The 18,760-nt window shown below is 48.1% G+C and overlaps 1 protein-coding gene and 1 pseudogene across 1 annotated transcript in view; both read left to right on the top strand.

Annotated features, from left to right (window-relative positions):
- The first annotated feature begins 4,337 nt into the window (after positions 1-4,337).
- Positions 4,338-18,760, top strand: part of LOC149367404 (uncharacterized) — a 43,077-nt gene continuing 28,654 nt past the window's right edge. Inside the window, exons 1-2 of the mRNA XM_089573897.1 lie at positions 4,338-4,348; positions 4,397-4,600. Coding sequence (XP_089430023.1) covers positions 4,338-4,348; positions 4,397-4,600 — 215 coding nt within the window. The remainder of the gene's footprint in view (positions 4,349-4,396; positions 4,601-18,760) is intronic.
- On the top strand, positions 11,829-18,336 carry LOC149367405 (uncharacterized; annotated as a pseudogene).

An 18,760-nucleotide genomic window follows, 5' to 3' on the forward strand; every position in this document is an offset into this window, starting at 1 on the left:
CGGATGCAGAGGAATACACATTGTACCCAAAAAGTTATTACCAGAAAATATACACAATCTCTGTAAAACCGGTACAAAAACAAAAGTAAGCATACAAAAAGAATGAAAAAGAACAAAGGTACAAAGAGTAAACTACGAAATTGGTAACGGTGTTAATAAATACAGAAAAATATGAGAAATAAAACAGATTAAACAAGAAACGCAGTTCCTAATAAACAAACAGCCGTAATGGAAATATGAACGCATCTGTGAACGCCATGATGGTGATATGAGCACTAGCTATGAAAAGAAACTTTGTAATGCCGATTTAAAGTTCTCAATTTCAGATATGCTTGTTAGTGATGGTGGTAGGTTATTCCAGTCATTGCTTGTCCGAGGAATCAACGAGTATGAATATGCAAGCGTATTTGAGTGTGGAATATGTACATTTTTGCTGTGGTCACGGTGAGTTGAAATGTATGACGGTGGTTGAACCCAAAGATAGCGCAAAGTTGTGTTATGGTGGTATATTTTATGAAAGAGAGACAGGCGAGATAGCTTTCTTCGGGTCGATAAAAGTGGTAGTTGTAATTAGGTTTTCATATTAGTAACACTAGCGGTCCTTTGGTAGTTGTTTAAGATGAACCGGGCTGAGCGATTTTGTATTGCCTCAAGAGAATGTATGAGTGTTACGTGACCGGGATCCCAGACAGATGACGCGTATTCAAGTTGTGGACGAATGTAAGTTGTGTACAATAATAATTTTAATGATGATGGTGCAAGGCGTAAATTACGGAGTATGTATCCAAGGGTGCTACTGGCTTTAGAAGTGAAGATGTGGGACTTATGTGGTTAGTGCGAGATACCCTCATTGATTTGCATTTGTTAATATTTAATTGCATACACTATGTATTACACCATTCCACAATAATATTGAGGTCATTCTGAATTAATACAGCATCTGAAGCATCAGTTAGTTTTCGGTATAAAACACAGTCGTCTGCAAAAAGACAAATTTTGGAAGAAACGTGAGAAGGTAAGGTATTTATGTAAATCAGGAATAAGAGAGGACCTAGAACCGACCCTTCCGGAACGCCGGATTGAACTCGGGCCGAGGGTGAGTCCACTTCATTAGGGGTTACAAACTGAACGCGGGATGTGAGAAAAGCATTAATCCAGTCAATTATTGGAGGGTCTATGTTTAGGAAGCTTAGTTTATGAAGAAGTAGTGCATGGTGTGTATGGTTCACTTTGTCAAAAGCTTTAGAGAAATCGAGGAATATGCAGCAATTGAAAAACCACAGTCTATATGGGCATGCAAATCATTTGTGAAAGAGACTAGCGGAATCCATGCTGCACACTGGAAAAAAAAAAGTTATCTTCAAGAAAGTTAACTAGGTGTGTGTATATTGCCACGTATCATTATAGTGTTTCTTCGTTCCCGCTCAAGGCTGCAGGAAAGGGTTGTTATCACTTTTGTTCGTGACGCGAGAAGCGACCAGACTAATCTCGATTGATCACAGCCATGCCGAGCTGCATCTACGTGTTTCCAGATTACTCTAGATGACCGCGACCTGTTATCTGGAAGTTTCCTTGCCGGCTTTAAATTGAACGATGCCACGAGCAGCGGGCATTCGTAGTTCGACGACCGACGCTAACGTAGCAGCCGCCGGCATTTTTCGTTAATGTGCGTCGCATACTGACGTCGTTGACTGCCAGCGTGCCCGATCTGGATGTTGATGAAACCCCGCCCTCCAGGATGTGTGAAGCACTAACGGTCGCTGCGCTGACCCGCGAACAACTCCAGAAAACGAGACGGGCACGCTGGCGCCAACTGACCTCAGCTACGCTTCCTGCAGATGTCAGGGACTTCGGCTGGCTGCGAGGCTGGCGGGTCCTGCCCACAAGAGACCGCCTTGCGGCGTGGGGCGTGGCGCCCTCCGCCCGATGACCGCAGTGCGGTCTGCTTGAAACTTTGCAGCACGCAATGTTTGAGTGTGTAGTTGCGCGCACCTTTTGGACATTAGTGTCACGCATATTTTTAACCCGCCTGGAAGCGCGCACTAGTTCTCCCGAAGTGTTTCAAAATATGCTCTTGTGTGTCGGCATGTTCGTTTTGTGGCGGCAGCGTGGAGTGGCATCCTTAAATGGGCGTCCGCAAAGAACAATGTTCCCAATGTTGCAGCGCCTGCGCACGCGCCTCTTTGAACAAGCATGCATGGACGCTCTGTCAATGAGCGAGGCTGAGTTCTTGCGCAAATGGTCGACATACTTCATCGTCCTGCGCGGCGGTCCAGTATCGGCATTTTTACTGCATTACTGACGTGCTCAGTGCTGCGTCACTGCGCATGGGCTTGACTGATCAGATCATTAAGTTCATCTGTTTTGTTTTGCATTTTCTATGTTAAAACAGAAAAAATAAACTTCTCTTTCTACGCCGCCCCCGACTGATTCAGTTCTCTTGCGGGCGCAAGTCAGCCTAAATAAAGAACTGAATCACTCGGCGGCAGCGTAAGCAACAAACGTGAGCGTCGGTCGTCGAACTACGAATGCCCGCTGCTCATGACAGATGTCACGGTGTAGTGACGGCAGTATAGCGGTCAGGACGACACCAACCAGTCTTGGAAACGAAGCTCTTTATTTGGGCTGACTTGCGCCCGCAAAAGAACTGAATCACTCGGCGGCGGCGTAAGCAACAAACGTGAGCGTCGGTCGTCGAACTACGAATGCCCGCTGCTCGTGACATCGTTCAATTTAAAGCCAGCAAGGAAACTTCCAGATAACAGGTCGCGATCATCTAGAGTAATCTGGAAACACGTAGAGGCAGCTCGGCATGGCTGTGATCAATCGAGATTAGTCCGTTCGCTTCTCTCGTCACGAACACAAATGGTAACACCCCTTTCCTGCGGCCTTGCGCGAACGAACGGACACTACAATGATACGTGGCAATATGCTGCCCTGCAAGAGCTGCCTAGCTGGCTGCCCTCTCTGGATGCATGTGTGTGACCCCCAGACTTTAATGTTTTGGGAGGTGGGGTTATGGTGGCCTGGAATTTGCGTGCCGTAAGCATGCTTACATTTTTCTTTTCAGCACTATTTTCATGTCATAAAAAAAGCTACGCTAACGCCTCAGCCAACACGCCTCGTGTTAAACTGCACCACGCTCTTGCGCTGTGCATTGGAGAGCGTCGCGTTCGTCAACTTCCATCTGCTCCGTCCCGCAACACTGCCTGCTCACCGTCGTCTTCTACGCAGCACAATACCGTGTTTTTACTCCTATTCAATTGTAGTAAACATTCTCTGTAGTTTTCATAAAAAGCAATTGCGCATAACTGGCTCCCTGGGTCAGTGGACGCCTGAATCGCGCGGATAGGTACGGGGGGTGATGTGAGAGAGATATGAGCTGCATGCGTTAGTGTTAGTGCTGACAACGTTGTGGCACACATGGCACTGCAGCAATAAGCCACAGCGTTGATTGGGTGAGCAAACTCTCGCGATCAACCATAAACTGCCAGCTGCCAGGGTGGCACGGTAAGGGCGCTGCCTGTCCAGTTTCCGAAACGCACTCAACGTTGCAGACCGCTTATAGTTGCCCGATACGCCATGGCTTTCGCTCTCCGACCGGATTCACCAGTAGGTGAACCGCACCTAATTTTCTCTCCCGGTCTGATGGCTTATGGTACAAAAAAAAAGGAAAAAATGTTGCATAATTGCAATGAAATCGTTTTACAGGTCAATCTCGCCTTCGTGCACGAAGGAGAGAGTTGGTTTTACACAAAATGAAAAGTTCCAACCTGAAGAAACCCGTGAAAACTTAACATGCATCTGCAAAAATTATCAGACTTCCAGCCCCTCAAATATTTAAGGGGGCTAACTGCTGAGCTAGTTGGTTTTCAGGCATAATAAATTATTTTTATCGCAACGGGGAAACAACACAAGAAAGACGACCACACGGGCGCTTACTCTAACTGTTTAATCAAGAGACTGCGTACGGAATATATAGCCCTCCCAGCGCACGCGCACGCGTAGAAGGCACCCAGACACACAAAGCATCAATCTTATCACAGTAGGCGCGACAAAAATTTTTGCTGAGCTTCATATAGAAAAACAGAAGTGTCACTAACACAGCTCAGACCCGCATTTTTGGTATGAAAGAAATTGACATTAAAAAACTTTTGGTCGCGCCTACTGTGATAAGATCGGTGCATGGTGTGTATGGGTGCCTTGTACGCGTGCACACACGCTGGGAGGGCTATATATTTCGTATGCTCTCTCTTGATTAAACGCTTAATTGGAGTAAGCGCCCGTGTTGTCGTCTCTCTTGTGTCGTGTCCCCGTTCCGCTAAAAATTATTTACCATGGCTCATACGTTTGCACTACACCGAACGAGTTTTTCCAATCTTTCCCATGTGTGCAGCACCGAGGAGGCCGAGCAGGCAGCGTCCTTCAAGCTGCCGGCGGTGCGCAGCTTCACACGCCTCGCCACCAGTCTGGAGTCGCTGGACGCGCTGCCCGAGGTGACTGTCAACACCGGAGGCAGGGAGCAGCAGCACCACGTGGGAGGCCTCGAGTCGCTCGTCAACTTCGTGCACATGAAGCCCATGAACTGCTCTAGTCAGAGGTACGCAACCACTCTTCTTCCCCTCTAGTGGGACAACATTAAAGGACCCCGTTCGCCAGGGAATCCGCGCTCTGAGCGAGGACTCACGGGTGGCAGGTGGCCCGATCGAAAAGAAAGACTTAGGCCACCTCACCTTCAGGCTTCATCAGAACCTGCCCACCGTGGCAGTTGAATGAACCACTGGCCGCTCGGGAAAAGCAAGCTGGGTCGCAAAAGCCTCACGGGTGGCGGCATCGACCATCGCGTAACCGCTGCACCACCCCAGGCAGCACAACACCATTGGTCGAACGGCGGGCAACTGTTGGAAAAAAATGGCACGAACATTGGTCTTGCACTGGCATTTGGGCCGAGCGCTACCATTGTGACACATTGGCCCTACTTTCATGCCCAGTTAGGGCCGACGTTCGGCTGGTCGAGCGGCCAACGCAGGCCCGGCGTTCGTGCTGCAGCCTGGGCCATTAAAGGTCTCATACTGGAATCCAACTTTCGAATAATGTTATCCAGCTTTCTAATAATGGTATCCAGCTTTCGAGCACTTCCACATGCAATATGGCCCACTCGCCAGTGACAGGCACTGTGGATGTACCATTCTACCTTGCAAATATTCATAAACGAGGGTGCCAAGGAATTCGTGCAAAAAAAACCGTTTATTGCGACGAATTAAAAGTGTCACGCTTGTAGCGAACGCAGGACGGCTTGTGCTGCCACCAGCCTGGGCAGTGATTCTTCTGGAGTAAAGAAAGAGGGGCCAAGAGCATGGTGGCAGAGGCTCTGGGAAAATCATTTATTTTCAAGTTTGGTGCTTGGCGATCATTCAGGTTTGCCAACGCAGCTCGGCAAGGTGTTGTGGCACGGCTAAGGCATCCATAAAGTGCTTAACGTAGCTGTCCTCCAGGGAGCTGTTCGGTGATATCCGCAGTAATCGCTGCAAGCCTCTTGAAAGAGGACTGTTGCATTGCATTGAAACAAATTCATCGTCCAGCTCTTGCCGATGACCTCACGATGTGTCGAGCCTGCAAAGAGATGCATGATGTCATGATAAGCCTAATTATGGCCGTCACAATACAAAAACAAAAATGATTAAATAACACTGAATTTTGTGAGACGCAGTCTACGTGAATACACGAGCAACATATTTTGGAGGATAATTTCAATTTATGCTTAGAACAAACACCACTTTTGCTGCATAAAGCGGAATTTTTTATTTTAACTTGCCTTCTTCCAAAAGGTTCATTTTTAGTTTAATGCGCCGTGTCGCACTCCCCGTAAACATACTCAATGCGGCAAAAGCAAATTAATATGATATTGAAAGCAGGTTCATGTATTATTTTGTTTTAATATCATAACTCCTATTGTGAGCTAATTTTTTTATCCAAGTAAAGATGCACAGGTTGTAGCATCCCTTCTACATGGACGTGAAAACAACATTTTGGATCAGTTTTTTTTTAAATACGGTTAAAGATACAGCTTGCGATTTTTTGCGGAATACGCTGAACGCAAGAAACTCAGGGCACTTTATTCTTTAATCTAGCAGTTTACCAGTTTTTAGCTGTTTAGCAGTCACTTCGCATGCATGCTATACGGATTCCAATGGGACCAGAAAACCACACAAAAGCACTCGTCTGATAGTCCAAAGTAATGCCCTTTTTTCATTGAGAGACAGCTTGGGCAAAAGGTTTAGCCAGAAATTGAGGATTTTCTATTGCGCTTGCAAGTGTGGAAGCCACAGCGAAACAGTACGGAATATTACACATATTCTTACCGACTGGTCCGCAGTGGAAAATTAATTAAGCGGTTCTGATTCCTCTCGTGCATAAGTGCTATATGACGAACGTATTCCCGAATGCATCCAATCTCAGGTCACAAGAGTTCGAACCCGCTGTTAGACAAATTAGTAACTGTTTGGTGAATTCATCTCACCAAAGACGAAATATCAAATTCTTACCATTCGGGCACATTTACACTGCGCACGACGTCAAGGAAGATATTTCGCAATGAAAGTAGGTACGCAGAAGTCCTCGTGTTTTGGTTCGTTCTCTTTTCCTGCCGGAAAAATAAAGCCGCATGTAGTCAAAGCAACATTTACTCCCAAACGACATTGACTTCAAGACGTACATCAAGATAAAAGAATTTTAATACTTACAAATAATATCTTGCACACACTATAAACGGTGCCAGCTCTAGTGTGCATGCTTTTCGTCGCGCTGGTTGTGTGTTTGGGCGCCGCCGTTTCAGCCAAGGCAGGACGCGTCTAGGATGTGTCATTGTGATGGATCGCGCTGTTCCAATACGATTGGCAGGGAGACGATGGTGGGGCAGAGGGGGTTGGCCGGAGAGGGGAGAATCATTGTCCTTTAAACAGGTTTTATGGTCACGAAAAAAAGCCTCCAGCTGAAAGGTGGAGAACGGGAGATCGCAGGAGGATGCACGGACAGCGTAGCGCGTAGCTGCAGGCGAGGGAAAACAGCTTCGAGAAAGTGACCAAAATAAAAAAGATAGCGCTTCGCGGGATGGGGGACTAGCAAGCTTTAGGAGATGTTGGGTTAGCGCGCTACCAGAAAAAAATCGCGGCTGGGAGAAAAAGTGGGGAGATATTGGACTTGAAAGAGAGAGGGGACGGGGCCAAAACATCTGAAAAGTGTTTGGAATTTTTGGAGAATGAGTCACAGGCAGTACAGAGCGCAATATCTGTAAGAAACAAGTGGAAGGGAATGGAAGCGTCAAAGTATTGTTACAAAGCCGCTGCAAAGGCATAATGTTCGCCGCCCGAAAACTTTGATGTGAAAAACATAGAGCTTCAAGATGGATTTCGCCAAAACGACTTCAGACACTCGCGTATTTTGTGGGGCCGCCTGATATGGCTTGTGTTAGTTCAAGATGGCTTAAAATATTACGATAAAATAACGAAATATAAAGCAATAATATATTATGCAAGCAGAATGCGTGCTCTTTCATAATTTTGTGTACTGTACTTGTGCCGAACACGCTAGCTTAACACGCGTCAAACACCAGTTGTCAGTCCATTTATTCGCTGGTCGTCGAAGAATCCTCAAATTCTTTGTTGGTGTCCAAGTTTCACGCAAAAAAGCAAAAACAAACAAAAGCATGTTGAATTATGGTTCGCAACTACGCCCGGTGGTTTTCACCAATAAAGGTGACGTTCGAAAGGAAACAAAAACTTGCGAGTAAACAAGCTAAACAACAAGGCAAAAGCTAAACAACTAAGCAAGGCAAGAGCCATATTAGAGCTGTGCACGGGCTCGGGCCGGCCCGAAAGCCCGTACCCGGCCCGGCCCGCGGGCCGGGCTCGGGCCTTGCGGAAGTCTATTCACCCGGGCCCGGGCCGGGCTCGGGCCACGTTATATTTGTCTCGGACGGGCCGGCCGGGCTTCGCGATCGCGATTGCTCCTGCGTGGCTCCAGCCGCCCTACTGTTGCAAAGTTCGAAACTTATCTCCACATGAGTGGTCTCTCGAGCCCAAATGACACTGCACAAAGGAAGGTGAGGTGTATCGAACCGAAGGCACTCGCAAAAGTACCCTCCGCCACACGTTGACGGGGGCCGGGGGTCATTATCACATGTACGGGACAACAGGATTCTCGCTCGTGTGGCAACAACGACGTGTTCTGACCATTATCTTCTTGCTCGCCATGGTTACCTGCGTAGGCGCATAGTTTAGTTGCCATCACGTGAATGCACGGAAGTCGCGCGACTCGATTCGTCACGGAGGACAGCGAAATCGGCCATCAAACATGTCGCTGGCTACTCATTGGGGTCGCCCCCTCCGTGACGATTCGAGTGCCTCCGCGAGTCACTAGAGTGAATTAGCCTTTAGTCAAAAGTTTAGAGCTCTGCGGGTTTCCGGGTAGTAAGGTTCCTGTAGTATTCTAGACCATGAGCGCCGAGCATTTTAAAAACATTGAAATAAACTGATTTTCCTTAAATTATCTCTTTCTGCTTCATCGTCACTTCAATTTCAGTTTTGCAGGTCGGGCCGGTCCCGGGCCGCGCCTTAACTCGGGCTGGGCCCGGGCGGGCTTAGGTTTCTTCAGTGTCGGGCCGGGCCGGGCCTCTGTCAGTAGTGTAGGGCTCGGGCCGGGCGCGGGCTGAAATTTTCGGCCCGTGCACAGCTCTAAGCCATATAGCCTCCGTTGTAAATTACGCAACAGAAGAATAAAATGCAGAAAAACCACAATTTCTAACATTGTGATTTCCAGAAAAAGACGCACATAGCAAATCAGAAAACTCGGGAAATGCGCGATCACAGGGCAAGACGTAGGGAAGCGTAGGAACCTCTTAGCGCGAGTCCGCGTGCGTTTATGAAGCACCGGCCTAATACTTCATGTGCGCAACGCATGATTCAAAATGACGAGGCGACTGTTTCGTTTCTGGATGTTGCTAAAACGGCGCACAAAGTACGAATGCATTTGCACTAAGCTAATACGTTTGAATCGCGATCTCCATGAAGCAGACGCGCGCTGCGCACTACGGCAGGGAATTCCTAGAGCGAATCAAAGAAAGTGATTTTTTAATTAAAAAATCTAATGAAATGAAACTTATTAGATGTTTGTAGGCGCCTTTGGGCTGGTTTCCAAACACTCGCTCGAGCTGAGCGTGCAAAAACGCCTTCAAATGCATACTGTTCCACGACAATTAGGCGGGTCATTATGCCCAGAAATCCAACAAAGGCAACAGCGTGAGCTCTGTCTGTGCACTTCTCAAACAAGGATTATATTTTGTTGATTAGCGGCTAGGCTAGGCCATATATTATTGTAGCATCATCAAGTACGCGTGATGCAGTGTTATCAAGCACGCGTGCTGAGGTATAGCATGCGCAGGATGGTTCACCCGTGTCGCATTCTTGTTTTATCAGGACCAGTCATCTGACCTTGGCTGTGTCGTTATAAAGCCAGTAACACCAAGCAGTAAACGTTCTTTGTTCCACACACCGGCTACGTTCCGTTACTTCAGTGGCGACGAGGGTGCGATAGCTGAACGATGACAGCCTGACCACCTGAGTTCGCCGACACAACCAGTATCTGGGCCACTTACCGTGTTCGTTTGGAGGCCTTCTTTGAGGGTCACGGCATCACAGATTTAGGGAAAGCGACGTGTCACAAGTGCGGCAGGAAGGGACACCTGGCAAGAATGTGCTCCAGTCGTCGCGCTAACCCCTCAGGAACTTACGCGGTGAAGGAGCTGGACGCCAGTGACGCAAGCGGAGAAGAAATGCTCTACGCTTTGGTGGCTCACAGCTACAGTAGTAACCATTCCGCACGCCCATTCGAAAGGGATTTCATCTGGGAAGGCCGGAACCTGCGCATGCTGGTGGATACAGGGTCCACTGTCAGCGTCATTCCAAGAAGCGTATTCGAGAACCATCGCTAATGGTGGCCGGCACTGCAGAAGACTTCACTACGCCTGACGTGCTTCCTGAGGCCGCTGCCAGCCTTTGGCCGGGTGGCCATGAGAGTCCTATGCCGCAACACTCAAGTGGACAGCTCGGTCGTAGTACTGGATTGCGACGGGCCTCTTATTGTGTGGCCGGAACACCATTCAAGCCTTCCGGAAAGCTGGCATGGCACTATTGGAAGAATGCAAGTCGCAGAACATACATGCGGTTCACGGTGACACAGAGACAATGAAACTTCTGGCTTCATTTTAAGGCGAAAGCCTTTAATGTCTCATCGCTGTAAGCAGCAGTTGTCGACAGAGAATATCACGCTTTTCAGTTGGTCGAAACGGTCGTGACGTCACAGTGCGCCAATTTCAAACGGGGCCAATTGTACTTTGGCTAGTAACCATGCAACCAATTGAAGGGACCATATAGTGATGCTCCAAGTAAGTGGGACTGAGCTTAGTTAATTGCTTAATTACCCAATTAGCCTAATTAACTTCTCTAGTCAGGCCATATAAATAAATAAAACCTAGTAAGAAATTGGTGGAGCTCGGGAATCGAACCCCGGTCTTCGGAGTGCGAGACGAGCATGCTATCCACTCCGCCATGCCAGCTCGATGGTTTGGAATGAACAAAGGCACGTCTAGTGAATACGGTGTCTTCGCTCACTGCCATCCTCCTCCCTTCCCTTCCGGCGAGGTTTAGGTGTCCACCGAGATATGAGAGAGAAATACATTTCCTTTCCTCAAAAACCAATTTTCCGACGAGCGAGGCGTAGAACCGAATGGGCGATGGCGTTCTATGGACTCCCTGGCAGCGTTGCAAGACGCTCTCGCGTTCCACTCTTAGAGGCGAAGCTTAACATCTTAACCACACATCAGCGACCACACTTTAGGTCAAAAAAGTGCAACCCCCCCGCCTCAATTTGGACGGGTGTCCACCGAGATATGTGAGACAGTTACTGCGTAATTTTCTTTCCTCAAATACAATTTTCATTTTCTTCATTACGGGCCATCTTCGTCCTTCTTCTTTCACTCCCACTTCCTCCGTTCCTCTACGGTGCGGTTCAGGTGTCCACCGAGATGACAGAGATTTACTGCGCCATTTCCTTTCCTCAAAAACCGTTGCGTTGATACGGCAAGGCATCGCACCGAACGGGTGGTGGCGTTCCGTGGACTCCCTGGCAGCGCTACAACACGCTGTCGCGTTCCACTCCTAAAGGCGAAGGTTAAGCTTAAGCTTAATTAGAAGTTAATTAGTATTCAGGCATTAATCAGTAATTAACCATTAATTAGTGATATGTCATCACTTAGTAATTAGTACTCAATTACATGGGACGCCACCAGTGCCACAGAAGCACTGAAAGTGGTGCGGAAAACGCTTTCGCCTCTACGCAGTTTAGACAGTCAAAGTGCCCCCTGAATTTTTTCGGACATTTTCAAGGAGAAGTTAGGTTGTTGTAAGGGACCGCCCGTGAAACTTCACAAAAAAGAAGCCGCTGTACCACGCTTTTTCAAGGCTCGACCAGTGCCCTATGCGCTTCGGGAAAAAAGGTCTGCAGAAATCGACCGCCAAGTACAGGAAGGAGTGCTTGCACCAGTGAGAGTTTCCGAGTAAGCTACGCCCATCGCGCCCGTACTGAAACGAAACGGTGATATTCGGCTCTGCGGCGACTTCAAGCTAACAGTGAATTTAGCGATACATCTGGAGCAGTACTCGTTGCCGAAAATTAAGGACATCTTCGCATCTCTGTATGCGGGCGAGGTGTTCACCACTTTGGATTTACGACACGCGTATAATCAACTTCCACTGGACGATGAGGCACGAACAATGGCCGTGTTGAACACACACAAAGGGTTGTTTGCACACAACCGCCTCGCTTTCGGCATCGCATCGGCTCCAGCATTGTTCCAGCGCCGCATTGAATCCGTTCTGCAAGGCCTCCCTCGCGTCAAGGTGTACTTGGATGACATCATCATCATCATCATTTATTTTCCCTTAAGGACCCCCTAGGTGGGGCATTACTTAAGGGGAGAGCAAAAATACGAAATCACAAAGAATAGGAACATTTGAAATATAACAGTAAAGAAGGCAAAACAATTGTTAAAAGAGCATTGAAAAATGAAAAAGGGAACAATAACAGGTACACTGTGGCCGTCACGCTATATATACAGGAAGAAAACGGGAACACTGATTAGCAGACAAGGGTTCGAAAATGTAACATGTGCAGAGGTGGTACTGAAAATTGTCGGGCATTACACTGTAAGTGCGCTAACGAAATGGATGAGATAAAAGCAGGGTTTTGAATTTATTTGCATCGCGCTCAGTTACAACTGCCTCAGGCAGCTCATTCCGCAGTTCAATGGCGGATGGCAGGAAGGATTTTTGAAAGGCATTGGTAGAACCATGTAAAGGCTGTAGGCTCAGGCTGTTAAAAAGACGACTAGATGTTCTATTGGGAGGGAGTAGAAGTGTGCAGTGCAATTGAGCAAAACTGTAGTATAACTTGTGGAAAAGGCAGAGTTGGGAAATTTTACGGCGAAAAGACAGTGGCGGTATGTCAAGCGATGATTTTATGCCAGAAACACTGGTTCTGCGATCGTAACATGAAGTTATAAATCGGGCTGCACGACTTTGTACTGATTCTAATGCTTCAATTAGTTATGACTGGTGCGGGTTCCAAATGGGTGAGGCATATTCTAGTTTAGTATGAATAAATGTTTCATAAGCGAGTTTGCGGATGAATGGAGGGGACACGGCTTAGTATCTTCTCAGTCTGTTGAGCGATTTTGAACTTTCAGCTACTATGTTTAAGATGTGCTCGGACCATGAAAGTTCGCTAGTGATTGTTATTCCTAAGTACCGGTAGGACTCGACTTGTGTTAGGGGGATTGACCTTAAAGAATACTGGTAATTTAAGCTATTGCGTTTACGTGATACTGTCATGTACTTGCATTTTGAAACGTTTAATGTCATCAGCCACCGGGTGCACCAGTTGGTTATTTCGTTGAGGTCATTTTGGAGGAGGACTTGATCGTTGTTTGATGATATGCGTTGATACAGAATGCAGTCGTCTGCGAATAGGCGAATTGACGATGATATGTTGCAAGGAAGGTCGTTAAGAAATACCAAAAAAAGAAGAGGGCCGAGCAGAGAGCCCTGAGGAACACCCGAAATGACGTTTGTAGCTGAAGAATGGTGGTTGTCTATTACAGTGCGTTGCGAACGGTTAGAAAGGAAACAGTGGATCCACGATAGAACCAGCGGGTCAAGATGAAGGATCGAAAGTTTGGCCATGAGGCGACGATGGCGTACGCAGTCAAATGCTTTAGAAAAGTCCAGATAAATGTCGTCAGTTTGAAAGCCGGAGTCGAGATTAAGGTGAAGGTCTGTTGTGAATTCGAATAGCTGTGTTTCGCATGAACGGCCTCGACGCAAACCATGCTGATTCGGAAAGAAAAAAGAATTGGCGTCAAGGTGTGATGCAATGGCTGAATACAGTACATGCTCTAGCAGTTTGCAAGAGATGCACGTCAAAGAAATGGGGCGGTAATTCGAAGTGTCAGAACGGCTGCCAGATTTGTGTACAGGGGTTACGGTGCTATTTTTCCAGTCACTTGGAATTGATGTTGTAGCGATAGACTGATTGAATATTATCTGTAAAATCAAACTAGAAACCAGTTTGGTACCTTTTAGAATTTTAGGCGATATGTTGTCAGGGCCTGGACAGCTACAGATCTTAAGGTTATATATTAGTTTCGCTGTGCCTTCAGATGTGATTGTGACCGGCTGCATTTCGGAGTAGTTAATACACGGTTGGAAGGGAACGCCGGAAGTGGGTTCATGAGTGAACACAGAAGCGAAATACGAATTCATGACTTCAGCGCACTGGTTACCTGGTACATGCGAGCCATCAGAATGGGTCAATGACATGTGTGGCGGGCAGCGTTTCGGGGTTAATATGCTCCAAACTTTTTGCGGTTTGTCGCGTAGAATAGTTAGAAGGTCTTGGTGGAAGAACTTTCGTTTGGAGCGCTTCAATTGGCCCGTGCATTCACGTAGAGCTTTAAAGTGGGAAGACCACTTCTGGGGAGAATCCGCTTGCTTAGCTTCCCGAAAAGTACGCCTTTTTCTTCTGGCTAGTTTTCGCAATGAATTAGAAAACCAAGGCTTGCTGGCATCCCCTCGAATGCGCACCAGGGGAACGAACCTGTCGATGAGAGACAGTATTTTGTGTTTGAATAAGGACCAATTTTGTTCAACTGTTCTATAATTAGCGAGGGGACTAAAATGTTGAAGAAAGACATATAGTTCTGTATTTATCTTGTTAAAATTGGCTTTGTTGTAGTCCCTGATGTACTTGGTTTCAGGTTGGCGATGTTGTAACGTAATGGAGAGATCGAATAAGAGAATGTTGTGATCGCTTACGCCCTTTATGCTTTGAACAGACTTAATTAACTCGGGGTTGGAGACGAGAATCAAATCCAAAATGTTAGAACCACGAGTTGGCGCAGTGACCATCAGAGTGCAGTTGAACGTGAGAGCAAGGTCGACAAAGTTTTTTGATAGGGTGGATTTTGCAGTGAAATTATTCCAGTCTATATCAGGGAAATTGAAGTCGCCGGACAATAAGTAGGTTGCACGAGGAAAGCGGGAATGCAAGTTTAAAATGACAGAGTGAAGTTCATCAACGAAAGAATTATCGCAGTCGGGTGCGCGGTAGCAAGAAATAAGTATTAGCGCGTTGGCCGGGAGTGAAACATGAAGGCAAAGGATTTCGTGATGACAGTTAGTTGCTATGCGCTGACAGACGAGTCTTGGATTCATAAATACCCAAACGCCTCCTCCTCGACGCCCTACACGGTCAAGCCTATGGCTGGTGTAGGTGACGAGATTACTGAGAAGTTCGTGGTCCTGAATATCTGGGCTCAGCCATGATTCAGTCATTATTGCGATGTCAGTATTGTTATCTTCAAGAAAGGTTTCCAGTGCTTTCTTTTTGCATATGTAACTGCGAACGTTTGAGAGCATGATAGATACTGTGTTAACAGTTGGCGCTTTTTGAGGGTTATGGCTGTGATGTGGTGCGTGTGAAACAGTTGAAACACGTGCGCATTTGGATGGCTATGACAGTTCGACCACTGAATCGGACTCAGCTTTGTAGATGAACTGTTTGTTATCCATGACCAGTTTATCATAACGGATCTTAAACTTGGATTCATACTGGGATCTGTATAAGTAAAGTTTTTTCCTAGCTAGACGCACTCGCGCTGATAAGTCTTCTCTAATGGAAAAAGACGTGTCCTTCAATTCTGATGATGCGGCAAGGATTTTGGATTTATCTTTGAAGCGCAGAAATTTTACGATAATGCGACGATTCTTGGATGCCTAAAAGCGGCCCAACCTGTGTGCTCTTTCGATGTCGTCAGCTGTGATGGCGATGTTTAGTTTCTCCGATAAAAAAGTAACGATGTGTGTTTCAGACTGAGCCCATGTTTCATTGTTGGAATCTTGAATCCCAAAGAATAGCAAATTTGATCGCCGCAGACGACTTTCCGCATCTTCGCACTTTTCCGTAAGTGTTCTGATTTCAGATGTCAGCTTGGCAACGTCGCCATGTGAGCTAAGGGATGTATTCGGCTCTGCGGCCTGAATCTTTTCTACTGTTTTTTAGAGGGTCAACGCGGGAGGAAAGGCCATTGACGAGACTTTCTATGTTATTCTGTGCGGCACGGATTAATGCTATTTCACTGAGTATTGCGATATTTGTTCAAGATAAGTAGATGTATCGCTGTTTGCAGGTCCGGGGTTTAGTTCCACGTCACCCGACGTGATGAGTAGGAACGAAAGGTCAAAATATGATTGGCAGAGGGAACAAAGTAGGTGGTACATATGTTTACGTACACAGTTGCGCAGCTCGATGGGGCACGACACTGCGAGCAAAAAAGGATCGTTTGTGCGCGCACAAGTGGCGTTTGCCATGTAACTAACCTGGAAAAACAATGAGTGTTTGACCGTGTTCCTCGCGGTGTCGTGCCCCAAGTGGCCGTAGAACGGTGGCGCCTGAAGTAGTCGCGGCGGGTGGCCGCACAGGAGCTAGCACCAGGTTGCCAGACGAAGGAGTTCGTTCCGGCTAGGGATGGCGGAAGATTGCCGTTTGTGGGTCTGTTTTTGCTGGCTGAAGGCGGCGTTTGTACCGGCTCGTGAGGCTGAAGCAGCAGTGGCTCTTTTGGATGGGCGTCGCGCGAGGGTGCGGCTATGGTCCACAGCAGGGCTACCTGGATTATTGCCGAAAAACAAAAAGACGACTCAACTCTCCGGCAAGTCTTCGAGCGTCTGCGCGAAAACGGACTGAAGTTGAAACCGTGACAAATGCAGGTTCCGCGAGAAGGAAGTTTCGTTCTTGGGGCACAAGATCGATGCGACTGGCCTACACCCCACTGAGGATATGGAGGCCATCACCACCGCACCAAGACCGGAGACTGTGAGCCAGCTAAAATCCTTTTTGGGATTGATCACATATTACGCCAAGTTTTTACCCAACCTTTCAACCACGCTGGTTCCACTCTACAGGCTGTTGACTAAAGGAGAGCAATGGCAATGGAGAGCCGAAGACGAGGAAGCCTTCCAGGCAGCCAAGCGCGCAATGATAGAAGCGGAACTTCTCGTGCACTACGACCCCGAAAAGCCGCTGCGGCTTGAATGCGACGCTTCGCCAGTCGGGGACGGCGCGGTGCTGTCACACCGAATTGGAAACAGGGACTACCCCATATCGTTCCGTTCGAGAGCACTGACGCCGGCTGAGCGGAATTATTCGCAATTAGAGAAAGAAGCGTTGGCCTTGGTGTTCGGCGTCAGCAAGTTTCGGGACTACTTGTTGGCGAAGCATTTTACTCTGGTGACGGTTCATAAGCCACTGACAGGACTGTTCCACCCGGATAGGACGATTCCGCACGTGGCCGGAGGAAGAATTCAGCGGTAGGCATTGCTACTGTCGGCTTACCATTATGATCTCGAGTACAACCCAGGACAGCTAAATGCTAACGCAGACGCTCTCAGTCGCCTACCATTGCCGTGCTTGGGTGACCGAGGAGGCCAAAAGCCCATGGAATACGTGCTGTATACGCGGAGTCTAGATTCCATGGCCCTTTCCGCTAAGGAAATAGCAGAGCTAAGCCGCTCGGACGAGGCGCTCCGTCAGATCAGGGAGTGGATCTCACGCGGCTGGCCGCGGCACTTATCGGCAGCACAGCAACACCTGATGCCGTACTTTTCTCGCCGTAACGAGCTCGCGGCCAGTCATGACCTGATTTACTGGGGCCATCGCGTAGTGTTGCCGGATGCGGCGCGACGATGCATGCTAAAGGAACTGAACGACAGTCACCCATCAGTGCCATGAAGCGCACAGCGCGAGCGTTGTTTTGGTATCCCGGATTAGATAGGGACATCGAAGTGCTGGTTCATGGTTGCCCTCAATGTATACAATGCTGGCCCATGCCGGCTTCTGCAGTGCCGTCTCCATGGCCGGCGAGCAACAACAAACCATGGTACAGGTTGCATATGGATTTTGCGGGCCCCATCAGTGGCTGACAAGTTTTCGTGTTGATTGATGCCGAGACGTAGTGGATTGAGGCCATACCTTTGAAGACCATCACAGCGGAGACCACCATTCATGCACTTCAAGGGATTTTCGCACGTTTTGGCCCACAACACTGCTCAGTATCGGAAAACGGACCACAGTTTTCAAGTGCCACAATGTCCAGTTGCTTGCAAGAAAGCCACGTGAAGCACGTAAGAACAGCGCCATACCATCCTCAGTTAAATGGTTTGGCGGAACGGGCCATGCGGACAGTAAAAGAAGGGCTTCGAAACAATCCGGCAGGCACGTTGCAAGAACGACTAATCAATTTTCTATTCCGTTATTCAACGACACCATTGGAAGAAGGAAAGTCGCCAGCAGAACTACTGTTGGGCTTCCGTCCCCGAACCCGGCTGACAGCTTCACTCAAAGACACAAAGGTGACAGGAAATGATGGCTCCGGCGAACCTGTGCCAGGGGCAGCAAAAGCACCGACAGTTTCAACCGGGGAGGCATGTATGGTCGCGCCAGTTTCAGTCTGGTCGAAGGTGGATGCCGGCGACAGTAGTGTCCACGACTGGAGCACGTATGATTACAGTGGAAACACCGGAGGGACAGCAGCGGCGCCACGTAAACCAACTCCGGCCACCGCTCGACACAGGGTTGTCACCTAGCAAGCCGAGCCAACTCCCGACCCACGAAGAAGCTCAGCGTAGCTCCGAGCAGGCAGAAGTTGATCAAGTTGGAGAGGAGGAATAACCGCAAACTTGACAGGACTGAAGAGCGAGAAGAGGACAGGACGAGCGGTATCTAGCAACTAGATCTACTAGGTATCTAGTATCTAGATCAAGGCCCGGAGGCACGGGAAGTCAGCTCTCAAGCCGAAGACCAACAACCACCACGTCGTTCGACTCGCCTACGGAAGCTTCCGGATCGTCACGCTTACTCCAGCTTAGGGGGAAGGGATGTAGCATCATCAAGCACGCCTCATGCAGTGTTATCAAGCACGCGCGCTGAGGTATAGCATGAGCAGGATGGTTCACACGTGTCGCACTCTTGCTTATCAGGATCAGTCATGTGACCTTGGCTGTGTCGTTATAAAGCCAGTAACACCAAGCAATAAACGTTCATTCTTTGTTCCACCCACCAGCTACGTTCCGTTACTTCAATTATTACACGAATC

The sequence above is a fragment of the Amblyomma mixtum genome, chromosome 1 (genome assembly GCF_055824585.1).
Source record: "Amblyomma mixtum isolate Tamu chromosome 1, ASM5582458v1, whole genome shotgun sequence".
NCBI classification, from domain to species: Eukaryota; Metazoa; Arthropoda; class Arachnida; order Ixodida; family Ixodidae; genus Amblyomma; species Amblyomma mixtum.